Genomic DNA, 13,457 nt, shown 5'->3' with positions numbered 1-13,457 from the left:
AGAGAGAGAGAGAGAGAGAGAAATCGCACTCTGACTTTGATGCCTTAAACTGCTACTATCTTGTCATATATATTTGATCTTTTTTCCAACACAGGCTAACATTAATCCACAGTACAGACCAGAAGAAGTGGAGTTCACACTGAATAAAGTAAGACATTGTTAGCAGTATATATAGACACCAATGCCCTGGAAAAAGTAAGACAGTGTTGGGATTATACATTCAAGGCATTACACTGAATAAAGTAAAAAAAAGTTAGGATTTTATTAGAAGCTCTGAACTTAACACTGAATAAAGTGAGACAAAGTTATGGTAAGATAACATGTTACTTGATGTTGTTTAAACTATGAAATGTGGGTTCAAAATTAGACAGAATATTTATATATATACATATATATATATATATATATATATATATATATATATATATATATATATATATATATATATATATATATATATATATATCTTTATGTATGAATTATTTTCTTTTGCATTATTTTATAAATCAAGGAATCTCAAATCAGCTATTAAGGTGGAATAACAATAATGCATCATCACAAAATGGCTGACCTCTGATCGAAACGACATTTTGTTTTAGAAATAGGATTTTATCGACAATAACATGTCACTTACTCCATAGCTGAGTGGATAAAGTGTCAGACTTGTGATCCGTACATCCCGAGTTTGAATTCCGAAGGGGATTTTGTTGTTACTTACTGAATTGATTTTTTTAGATATTCATTTTTTTATCCCCAAACAGGAAATTTTTGCTTATTTGACGTATGTACAGTTTATTTATGATTAAATCTTTCATAATCAAATAATTTAATTTTAATTTGATTGACTTTTTCCAGGTGGGTTATTCTACCTCAACGAGAAATCATTGTTTATTCATCCCATAGCCATAATGATAGAAGCTAAAAAGGGATATGGTGATATATTGATTTACAATGGTAAAAGCTCACCAAGAGAATGGCCTGCAATTGATTTCTTTGAAAAGCCCTTCAGGCTTAACAGGATTTGATCTCATGACCAACCAAGTTCATATCCCTGTGATTCATTTCTTTTTTATTTTTAATATGCATGGATTTTTACTAAATTGAATAAATGTTTTGTTTGTATATAGGTTGGCTGTAAGGTCTTAATAGCAGCTGAAGAGTTCAAAGGTCAAAACTACTATGAAATGCTGTTCCACTTAGTGCCAGAATTAGCTAACACCAAATCAGCACACATCCAAAGTCATCTGTAAGTTAACAACCTCGTCAAATTAAGTCAGCACAAATCAAAATCACATAAAAGTTAACAACCTTGTAAAATTAATTCAGCACACATCTAAAGTCACCTGCAAGTTAACAACCTTGTAACATTAAGTCAGCAAATGCAGTAAACTCAGGTGACCTATTGCTATCCGTTTTTGTCCGTCGTGGTGCATCGTGCGTCGTGCGTTAACAATTTACATTTTTAACTTCTTAAAAACTACAAGGCTGATTGTTACCATTTTGGTGTGAGGCATCTTTATGGTAAGAGGAATCTAAATTATAAAATTCATGGCTCTACCACCCCCAGGGCGCCACATGTGGGGCCTAATATGCAAAAAAAAAGCCAAATTTTCAAAAATCTTCTTTGCTACTCCCACACATGTGAGGAAAAAACTGGTTGCATAGTTATGATGTCCATCAAGCCCTCTACCAAAATTATGAAATTCATGGCCCCTGGGTCAGGGGTTCTGGCTCTAGGGTGGGGCCAATAGGCCATATAATAAAAATGTATTAAATCTTAGAAAATCTTCTTTTCTTCTACCATATATATTTGTTAAAAACTAAATGCATGATTATGATGACCATGAAGCAGTCTACCAAAATTGTGAAATTCATGACCCCTGGGTCAGGGGATCAGGCTCTAGGTTGGGGCCAATATGACAATATAATAAAAATGTATTTAATCTTAGAAAATCTTCTCTACTCCCAGATATATTTGTTCAAAACTAAATGCATGATTATGATGTCCATGAGGCCCTCTACCAAAATTGTGAAATTCATGACCCCTGGGTCAGGGGTTCAGGTTCTAGGGTGGGGCCAATGTGGCCATATAATAAAAATGTATTAAATCTTAGAAGATCTTCTCTACTCCCAGATATATTTGTTAAAAACTAAATGCCTTGTTATGATGTCCATGAGGCCCTCTACCAAAATTGTGAAATTCATGACCCCTGGGTCAGGGGTTCAGGCTCGAGGGGGGGGGGGGGCAATATAGCCATATAGTTAAAATGTATTAAATCTTAGAAAATCTTCTTCTCTTCTCCCATTTATATTTGTTAAAAACTAAATGCCTGATTAATATAATGTCCATGAAGCACTCTACCAAAATGGTGAAATTCATGACCCATTTGTTAAGGGTTAAGGCTCTAGGGTGGGGCCAATATGGCCGTATCGTAAAAATGTTTTAAATTTTAAGAATCTTCTTCTCTACTCCCACACATGTTGGCAAAAAACTGAATACATGGTTATGATGTCCACTAACTCGTCTACCTAAATTGTGAAATTCATGGCCCCTGGGTCAGGGGTTCATGACATGGGGGGGGGGGGAGGGGGCAATATGGCAATATAGTGTTAATGCATATAATGTTTAAAAATTTTATTCTCTATTCTCACACATCTGTATTAAAAACTGACTAAAATTATGTTTACCAGGAAGTCCTCTACTGAAATTTTAATTTCCTGTCCTCTGGAGTATGGGTTTTGACTCTAGGCCAGGGCCAAAATAGATATATAGGTGTTTCTGCATATAATGTTAAAAAAATTATCTTCTTTACTCCCACACACCTGAAAGGAAAACTGAATTCATGATTTTGTAGACCAGATCTTTAAGTGTTTCGCCAAAATTATAGGTTTCAAAGTTCTTTTTGAAAGATTCCAGGCAGGGAGGTGGTCGTCATTACAAATTTATCTAACCCTCCAGAATGAAACCTAATAATTAAATGCATATATGAGACTCCTCGACAAGTTTGTGTATAGGTTAATATATGCTACTCAGGTGACTGTTAAGGCCAATTGGCCTCTTGTTCTAATACAACTTACAAATGTTTAATGATTCATTGATTATTACTACAATTTGGCACAAACAGGAAGTTGACCATTTATAAGCAATAAAAATGTTTATTCCTTCTTGTTATTCTATCCATTTTATATTGATGTTAAATTTTCCATGCTGTACAGACCTGAAAGGAATTCCATGGTAATAATGTCAAAACTACACAACTTTAACTTTTATGATAGATTTATATATTTTCTAAATCTGCATTAAAGTTTGCATTTTACTCTATTATAAGTATTCATTCTGGATTCCATTATCAATGTGCATGACAACGTTTGTATTTTAATGACATTTTCTTATCATTGTAATTTTTTTTCATAATTTAGCATGCTTTAGACCCTGAGTAATATTTTTTCCTTGTGACAATTGGGGCAAGCACAGCAGAAATTACACATGTTGCATAATTTTAAAAAAATTGAAACAGTATCAAATAACCACTTCATTATTATGGGTGGTGACTTCAATATAGTTATGGATAAAAACTTAGATACTATGATTTATAAAAACTTGAATAATCCCAAAGCCCGGTCTGAATTAATTAATCAAATGGAATCCCTAAATTTGAGTGATATATTTAGATGTACAAATCCACAATTAAAACGATGTACTTAGAGGAAAATAAAATGCAATTTAACAAGCAAGACTAGATTTTTTTCTTATATCATGTGAATTATCTCCCTTTATAAAAACTAAGAGCTACCGTTCAGAACACAGCCAGATTGTGTTACATATATCGGGTTTTTTTCTGTAATTTTTTTCTGCAATGATCGCTACCTTCATAACTCGCATGAATCATCAAAGAAATGATTTTATTGTTTATACTAATGTCTTTCATTTAGCTAATTGATAATTTGATTATGAAAGTAAAATTCACTAAATTACTGTTAATGTACGTAAGAAGGTTAGCTAAAAGAAACAGCCAAATTCCTGTGAGACTTTGAGTCAGACATCATCATGATTTTTTCGTGCAGTTTGTGATTTTCCTGAGGTCACTGTAGGTTTCAACCAATTGATAAACAGGGCATGTCAATTTCGAATTCAGTCCTGTCAGTTTCTTGTCAGCTTTAGCCGCTGTAAATTTGGACCAATCGATAAACGGGGCGTGTAGATTTCAGTCTGACTGTTTCTTTAGAACTATGAATTAACTGTAAGTTTCCGTAAGAAATAGAGGGAATAATACTTGGTAGATGTAAATATTTAATAAACCATTGCCATTTGGTATGAATTAAAATGTATAAAATATACTGCATATAAGCTGAGCTGCTGAAACCATAAGATCCTGCTCAATACTTAGTTGTTGCTAAATATTAAAAATTCTGTTCTTCGTTTTTATCAGATAATGTCATTCTATTTGCTTTCATATGTTTCACTACTTCTTAACACTTACTACGCGTCAGTACGCGAATGTAAAGGATCTTGATTCGTGGATTTGTGGATTATAATTCCAGTAGATCAGTAATCAGCTAGCCAAGCAACACTGTCTAAATATGCAGCCATAAAAATAAATCATAATTAATATACATGTAAAGAGTGATATAAAAGGGTCTAAACAACTTTGTTAAGATAAGGGTATGTAAAGGGGTCTAAACAACTATGGTATTAGGTACTTAGTTGGTTGAAATTGGCCAAGTCTTCTGGAGAAGGTCTTTTAAAACATTCAACCATAAATTCACTATTAATTTTCTTGATTATCTCCCCTTTGAAGAGGACCAAGCCCTTTATTTGAACAAACTTGAAAGCTCTTCCCCACAGGGGCAGGTATGCTAGTATGGTATGTGATGTGTGATTAAAATAACTTCCAGTTAAGATATAAATTAAAAACTGTTAAAATATGTCAAGAGGTCTTAATACATTCTGCCTGTGTCTGATTTGTGAGGCTTTATTGAAGTTGTCTAAATTCTAGCTTTGCTTTATTTAAGGATTAAATTTGTTGTTGTTGAAAAATCAAAATAATTTTGTGATGCTAGTTACTTTAGGAATCATGTTTTATTGCTCTGTCAAACATGTGAAGGCTTCTTCTTTTGCATATCAGTACAATCACATGTATCTATTTATTTTATAAGGTTTTTCTTCTATTGTTATTTATCAATTCTATTTGTTTCATGAGTTATTTAATGTGTTATTATTAATTTTTTTTTTCAAATGTTTATTTTTTATCTGTGCGTTTATTTGTTGAAAAGTAGAGTGGATTTCATACAATCCTTCAAAACAGGAGTGAATTAAACATCTCAAGATTGTTTCTTTGTTCAACTTTTAAAAATGTTTGTACCTGAATGATTTTAGTTTTTAATATCAATTCATTCATGTGATTCTTTTTTCTATTTCAGCCTTCCTGAACTGAAACACATAATCATGATGGGAAATAAATCACATATGTAAGTTATAGTCTCCTTGATGTGAAATAAACCATATCGAGACTGTGTGAACTAAAGAACCTGAAGAAAATCCAGATAACCAATCAAGTGTATTAAATAATCCTTATTAATCTCAAGATAAAAACATTACATCTCATACATCTTTAAAACATTGATAAATCAATCAAACTTTACATTTATTGGATGATAATTAGGTAATGCAAAATTGTCTTATAGTAAAGTTACTAGAACACCTTATTAAAATCTTCCAATAAACAGTCAAAATTATTCAGTATTCACCTTTGGGCAATAGTTGTTACACTGGGAGTTAGAATAGTGAAATCATTAATTAGACATAATACTTGAGGTCTGTTATATCTAGTAAATGTAATGCTAAGAAGATGATATTAATTGATTTCCCCTCAACCAGACACCAATTTATCAAAAATTCATTCCTAGCATAAGACAAGGAATACTACTTCAAATATTTATTTTGAGCACCCTATAGTGGTTAGTCTGTCTGTCCATCCATCTGACATCCTTCCATCTATCCTTTCATAAATCCATCCTACCATCTGTCTGTCTGTCTCATGTCTGGAGCATCTTCTCTCCCCTTGGCCCAATCTGGCTCATATTTCACCCCCAGAGTGCCTTGGTTAAAGGGTGTGCATTGTCATTGAACCATGTTTCTAGGTGAAAGCTGAGGGTCAAAGCAGAATTATATGAAAAATCCATGTCCGGAGCATTTCTTCTCTCCCCTTGATCCAGTCTGGCTAAAACTTCACTCACAGAGTGCCTATAATCAAAGGGTGACATTGAATGATGTTTGAAGGTCAAGTGTTAAGGTCATATTGGATCACACTAAATTCTTTTTTACAGAGCATATACTGTGGAATCATTTAAATTTGTGGGGACCAATTTTCACCTATTCGTGGGGATGTTAATTCATGAATGCGTTGGTTTTCAGTTTCAATAAGAAAACTAACCTTTTAAAAATTGTTTTCGTCGAGGATGTCAATTTGTGGGGGAGAGCTACCCCAATCTAATTAAAATTAGAGTTGTAATTCCGCTCCCTCTATACGGAGCAGAATTACAAGTCTAATTTAATTAGATTGAGAGCTACCCACGAATACCACGAAAACTTAGCCACCACATGTTCTAATGATTCCACAGTAAATAAATTAGTCTCCACTTGGCCCTATTTTGCTCCTACTTCACATTAATAGAGCTTTTGGGTTAATGGTGTGCAGTGACTATAATTTGAACCAAGATCTCTTTATAATCTGTTTAAGACCATAGATTATTTCCCATTTGCTTTATCTTGCTCAGGTTGAACAGAAATGCCTGTATGGGATAATTGAAATTGAATTAAAAGTTTTATGCAAGGTGGAAAATTTCTAAGTTATAGTTCAAGGTCAAAGCAAAATTCTTTTCATCCTATTGTCCATTATTTAAGCAGGTCTCTTTGAGATGCTAACCATCTCAATGTTGTCTAGTTACAATTAGGTTAACTACATTTTGCATTCTTTTTAACATTGAAGTTATGAAAGTTTCATGTTTGCATTTGACTTTATTACATTTGGCATTGTAACATTCAACATTGATTTCAATGTGTGTTCAAATATTGCAAAGTTTAATAGTTGGAATTAATCTTTATTACGTACATTTCACATTTATATATTTCGCAATGATACCAACACAAGATATGATTAATAAGCATAAATGTAATGTTGGTGGTCTATTACATTTTGCATTGTTATTACAGACCACACAAACAGAATTATGTTCTTAATTTGATTTGAGCATATCAGTAAGCATAGCTGGATTAGACAGAATGCATTGCTTAATAGTATATAAGCCTTCTCCATATAATAAATACTTACAGTACAATTTGTGGTAAAATTAACTTCTGGATTCTTTTCATACGTTGTGCTATTTGTTCTTAAATATAAAAAATGATAAATATTACTTGTAAAACTTACAGGGGAACAATAAATTTTAATGACATCATGAAGGCAGGAACTACAAAAGATCGAACAGAAATTCAAAATCTTCAGAATAGGCTTCAGTTTGATGAACCAATTAACATCCAGTTCACATCAGTAAGTTTGCCTGTATCTCAAATAACCAATCAATATCCATTTTACATGATTAGGAGGACTCAATAGTCATGGCCATTTTTAGACTTTTATATTGATCTCCTATAGGTGAAGAGCTCTATATAAAAATATAGGAAAGTACTAAAATTTAAAAGGTATTATATATGGAAATATTTTTCTTACAAAATAAAAAGTTTATAGTTTTAAAATCATTTTTGAAAATTTAAGGCAGATATGATGATTATTTGTTGGCTACCCAGGCACCTTAAGTAACCACATATCGATACCAAACAATTGGGCACATTCGTCGTTGATAATGTCACTTATTAAAAGTTATTTACAACAATATCAAGAGACTGAATATATTGGTACATGTACACATTCCACTTATATCATTGATATTATATATATATACAGTACATTCAAATAAAGGTAATGCATGAAGACTTTAATTTATTTTTATTGACAGGGAACAACAGGAAACCCTAAAGGAGTCACTCTCTCTCATCACAACATTGTCAACAACAGTTATTTTGTAGCACAGCGTCTGAATTACCATACCAACGTATGTATCTACATACACATCTACATATACATGCTGCAGTGTTATTTATTTTTACCTAAGTATTTGTTATATTTTTTGATAGGTGCTATTTTTACCTTCGTATCTGATAGATATTTCTTGATATGATCTATATTAAACCTCTGAGTCAGTAATTGATATATTTATTGATAAAAAATCTATTTTACCCCAGTAATTGATAGATATTTGGTGATAGCTGCCATGTTTGACCTCAGTATTTGAAAGATATTTATCGATAAGTGTTCTGTTTTACCCCAGTGTCTATGTCCCTGTATTGAATATTTGTAAAATGATAGTGTGTTTTAAAATTGTAACAGTTTCAAAAGACCAGGACCAGTGTCTGTATCCCTGTCTGATATATTTGTTGATTGGTGCTGTGTTTTTCTGTATCCCTGTCTGATATATTTGTTGATTGGTGCTGTGTTTCTGGAGACCAGAATTGGTATCCCTGTCTGATATATTTGTTGGTTGGTGCTGTGTTTCTGGAGACCAGTATTGGTATTCCTGTCTGATGTATTTGTTGGTTGGTGCTGTGTTTCTGGAGACCAGTATTGGTATCCCTGTCTGATGTATTTGTTGGTTGGTGCTGTGTTTCTGGAGACCAGTATTGGTATCCCTGTCTGATGTATTTGTTGATTGTTGCTGTGTTTCTGGAGACCAGTATTGGTATCCCTGTCTGATGTATTTGTTGGTTGGTGCTGTGTTTTTCTGTGCCCCTGTCTGATGTATTTGTTGTGTGGTGCTGTGTTTCTGAAGACCAGTATTGGTATCCCTGTCTGATATATTTGTTGATTGGTGCTGTGTTTCTGGAAACCAGTATTGGTAACCCTGTCTGATGTATTTGTTGGTTGGTGCTGTGTTTCTGGAGACCAGTATTGGTATCCCTGTCTGATGTATTTGTTGATTGGTGCTGTGTTTTTCTGTACCCCTGTCTGATGTATTTGTTGGTTGATGCTGTGTTTCAGAAGACTACTATCTGTATCCCTGTCTGATATATTTGTTGGTTGGTGCTGTGTTTCTGGAGACCACTATTTGTATCCTTGTCTGATATATTTGTTGATTGGTGCTGTTTCTCTTGAAACCAGTATTGGTATCCCTGTCTGATGTATTTGTTTGTTGATGCTGTGTTTCTGAAGACCAGTATTGGTATCCCTGTCTGATATATTTGTTGATTGGTGCTGTGTTTCTGGAGACCAGTATTGGTAACCCTGTCTGATATATTTGTTGATTAGTGCTATGTTTCTGGAGACCAGTATTGGTAACCCTGTCTGATATATTTGTTGATTGGTGCTGTGTTTCTGGAGACCAGTATTGGTTACCCTGTCTGATGTATTTGTTTGTTGATGCTGTGTTTCAGAAGACCAGTGTCTGTACCCTTGTCTGATATATTTGTTGTTTGGTGTTGTGTTTCAGAAGACCCCTATCTGTATCCCTGTTCCCCTGTACCACTGTTTTGGGATGGTATTAGGCAGTCTTTGTACTGTGACAGCTGGCGCAACCTGTGTGTATCCATCTTCTACCTTTGATGCCGGAAAAACCCTAAAAGCTGCAGCACAAGAAAGGTCAGTTTTGCATGGTTTCTTTTCTTTTTGGATGACATTGTTTTTCATTTTTTTCAGAAACCATTGCTTAATTAAAGACAAACATTAAGGTGGTATGGGACACTTGTTAATATTAATGTGGATGAAAGTACATTATAATAATTATCAAAATAATTTCATTTGTTAAGAGTTTTGAATTTTACAATATTAGACCTCCAAAAATGAGACTTAAAGATTTTGAAAAGAAAAAATTAAAAAAAGGCCCAGCGAGATTTGAACTCCATGACTTACAGATTTGTAGTTATCACTCTTTAGCCTATTACACCGCTGTAGAGTAACAATTTTGGGAAAGATAAAATTTTACTTGATTTTACTGTTTATTTTGATAGGAAGTATGTCACAACATGGAGGTCTCCCATACCACCTCAATGGTACACAACGATACATTGTACAATTGATATTATACAGAATTGATAATTGAGTTGATAGCTGAAGTTAAGACTGAATTTTAAAGTTGGTTTTGACACACAGATGTACCTCAATGTATGGAGTTCCCACGATGTTTATTGACATGCTCAATCACCATGATTTTGACTCCTTTGACCTTTCCTCTCTGTACACTGGGGTCATGGCCGGGTCACCTTGTCCCATCGAAACACTGAAGCAGGTCATCAGTCGGATGAACATGGACCGAGTCACGGTATGTTCAAGTTAAATTGAACAGACTGAATAGAAATGCTAATTTTTCAAAAGAAATCATTTAAAGGTATCTAAATGCACAAACAATGATATGCTGTTCTAAGATTTATTAATTATTGCTAATTTTTTTCCAAAACTTTAGATTAATTATATGGGTTATTTGTTTATTGTATTCAATTTCAAGAACTGAATCAAAATAATTTTTTAGGAAATAATTTATGAAATACATTGTATTTTACAATGCTGTTTAAAGGCTTGCATAATTAAAAACTAAAGATAGCAGCTTTAGTGAATCAAAGTTGACTCTTAAAAGCCACAAATAGAGTTTGAAGTGTCAGGAAGGTTATTCAAAACGCTCTTGGGCCTCACCCTCTACTTAACAAGCAATTACTAGAGCCATGTTTACTAGAGTATCATGGCAGTTTGAAATGAAAAATTAATTTTTTATATTGGCAAATTTATGTTATTTGAATTCATACATGTATTGCAATACAAATCATACTAGAGGATCTTAGTGTTTTAAAGTAGACATGCTGAAATCCAAAGCATTGAGAATATGTTTTCTCATTTGAATGATTTAAAAAAATAATTAGGGGTTTTTGAAACCAAGATTTAGCTCTTACATTACATTAACGCTTCATTTGAGAGAAATATGTCCTCTATTTGGTTTAGGTATGCTATGGGATGACAGAGGCAAGTCCAGTTACACATCAGAGCTTCCCAACAGATCCTGCAGAAAAACGGGTTGCCACTGTTGGTAAACCTCACAGTCATGTTGAGGTGAGCATTTTGCTTTTTATTGATATAGATAATACTGTTATTCATTCTGAGAGCCTCAAAATATTTATTGTTTACAAAACTTCTGTTCCAATGTATTCAGCATTACTACAACTTAATTAGATTAGAATATTTTTTTTTGAGAAAAGTTTTGAGAGAGAATGACATGTTTTGTTGTGTGATTTGTTGTCAGTGTAAAGTGATAGCAGAGAATGGGGAGATCTGTCCTATAGGTACTCCTGGTGAGCTGTGTACTCGGGGATACAACACAATGCTTTATTACTGGGATGAACCAACCAAAACAAAAGAAGCAATCAGCTTAGATAGATGGTACCATACAGGGTAGGTCAAGGGGTCTTTAGACTTAGTCTTGTCGATCAATACAGAGTATTTGACCTGTAAATAGGTGGTTCTTACATGGTATTTATAAGACATATTAACAGATGGTTCATACAGGGTATGCCTGATGACTTATTCACAGATCATTCATACAATAAGATTATGCAAACAATTTGAATAATTCTGTACTGTGTCTTCAATGCAAAGAAAATATTTTATTGCTTAAATCTTCCTTGAACATACAGACTCAAAAATAGATGGCTCCCTTAATTAATCATCTAGTTGTCCACAGATTTTTGCGTTTTTCCCGATTACAAATGAGAGCACGGGTGTGACCAGTCAGCAAAGGATGCTCATTCCACCATGGCACCTGATCCTACCTCAAATATTTTTAGAGGTCCATGTTTGCTCAGCTCATGTTTTGTATTTTTTTTTCTTTGAACTTTTGATTTTGAACAGTGAACACTGTTTTTATGTCAGGAATGAGTCAGCATTGTAACAAACCATAGCTACTGATAACAGTGAAGTATTCTCTGTGCAGTGTTTATTGTCTTATTTTTTTTTTTAGAGATATTGCACAGATGGACGAAGATGGTTTCTGTAAAATTGTTGGTAGGATTAAAGATATGATCATCAGAGGTGGGGAAAATGTTTATCCAACTGAAATAGAACAGTTGATTTACAAGCATCCAAAGGTCAAAGATGTACAGGTATAGTTTATTCTTGTCTCTTTAAGTACTGCTTTCTACTGCATTTTTTCAAATTTCAAGAATTGTTTCAGATAAATACTGGTGCTGTTAATAGTGATGAATGGATAGACTGTTATTTCTCTATCAGGTGGTTGGGGTACCAGATGAAAGACTCGGGGAAGAGATATGTGCCTGGATACAAGTTAAGGAGAACCAATCAATTTCTGAAGAGGAAATCAAGTCCTACTGTAAAGAAAAGGTATGAAAGTGGTGGTGTTTGTGTTGGGGGGGGGGGGTATTTCATTATTGATTATAAAATATTGTACAGATAAATCATGTCATTGCTGTGCAGCTAGTTCTATGGGATCCGATTTTTTTGAAAATGTCTTCTCTAAATAATTTAATCAAATAGCTGAATATGTGTTAAAGCATCATGAGGTAGTGTAGATTGAAGTTTGTTTAAATCATGATATCTTGGATAGGCTGGTCACAATGAAGGGTTGAATTCACAAAAAAAAATTCTTTTACCAGTATATCTTCCTCTCAAAAACTAAAGCAACAAAATGGGGACAAATTTGAAAATGTGTTGGGAAATATTTGAAAATCTCTTCTTGAAAGCCTAATGTACTAAATTATATAACATTTTGTATTTGATACCATAAACTGCTGATTAGGTTAGAAATTATGGCTATTGTTACTCAGGTGAGTGATGTGGCTACTGGGGTGTTAAATTGTGACCATCATGTTGCAAAATATATAACAATATGGATGTAGAAGCTCTATCTCTACTTTTTTTTTTACAAAACACTTTAATTTTGTTGATTTGTAATTCAGTGTTGGGGGTATAGACACACTCACATGTCGTTGTATAATTAAGCTCCTTGGGTTAAAGTTGGACATTGTTGCTCAGTTGATCGATATAACATATACATTGGTTGTTGTTCTTAGGAGGAGAATTTCTACAAACTAACATGTTTGTGTATTTGTACTTACAGCTAGCCAGATATAAGGTTCCCAAATATATATCTATTGTGACAGAATTTCCACTGACTGTGACAGGCAAGGTTCAGAAATATAAAATCCAGGAGATTGCTACAGAGGCTTTAGGACTTAAACATGTCACTCCAAAGTAGACCAACAGATAGCTAATACACCCGACAATCAGTGTTAACGGAAGATGTGAAGGAATGCATGGTTCACTGTACTGAATCTTTCCTAATTCAGCTCACAACAATCATATTATCAGTCTTATTTCTATTGAAAACTAAATATTGAAGTATTA

General features: G+C 33.5%; 1 protein-coding gene across 1 annotated transcript in view; it reads left to right on the top strand.

Annotated features, from left to right (window-relative positions):
* LOC105339921 (medium-chain acyl-CoA ligase ACSF2, mitochondrial) overlaps positions 1-13,457 on the top strand; it is a 23,328-nt gene extending 9,871 nt beyond the window's left edge. Inside the window, exons 4-15 of the mRNA XM_066074370.1 lie at positions 95-148; positions 1,128-1,246; positions 5,422-5,469; positions 7,433-7,550; positions 8,017-8,112; positions 9,544-9,692; positions 10,203-10,371; positions 11,043-11,150; positions 11,341-11,489; positions 12,055-12,196; positions 12,324-12,434; positions 13,171-13,457. Coding sequence (XP_065930442.1) covers positions 95-148; positions 1,128-1,246; positions 5,422-5,469; positions 7,433-7,550; positions 8,017-8,112; positions 9,544-9,692; positions 10,203-10,371; positions 11,043-11,150; positions 11,341-11,489; positions 12,055-12,196; positions 12,324-12,434; positions 13,171-13,308 — 1,401 coding nt within the window. The 3' untranslated portion in view covers positions 13,309-13,457. The remainder of the gene's footprint in view (positions 1-94; positions 149-1,127; positions 1,247-5,421; positions 5,470-7,432; positions 7,551-8,016; positions 8,113-9,543; positions 9,693-10,202; positions 10,372-11,042; positions 11,151-11,340; positions 11,490-12,054; positions 12,197-12,323; positions 12,435-13,170) is intronic.

This window comes from Magallana gigas, chromosome 2 (genome assembly GCF_963853765.1).
Source record: "Magallana gigas chromosome 2, xbMagGiga1.1, whole genome shotgun sequence".
NCBI lineage: Eukaryota > Metazoa > Mollusca > Bivalvia > Ostreida > Ostreidae > Magallana > Magallana gigas.
Note: the sequence above shows the minus strand (reverse complement) of the source record. Positions and strands in the feature narration are given on the sequence as shown.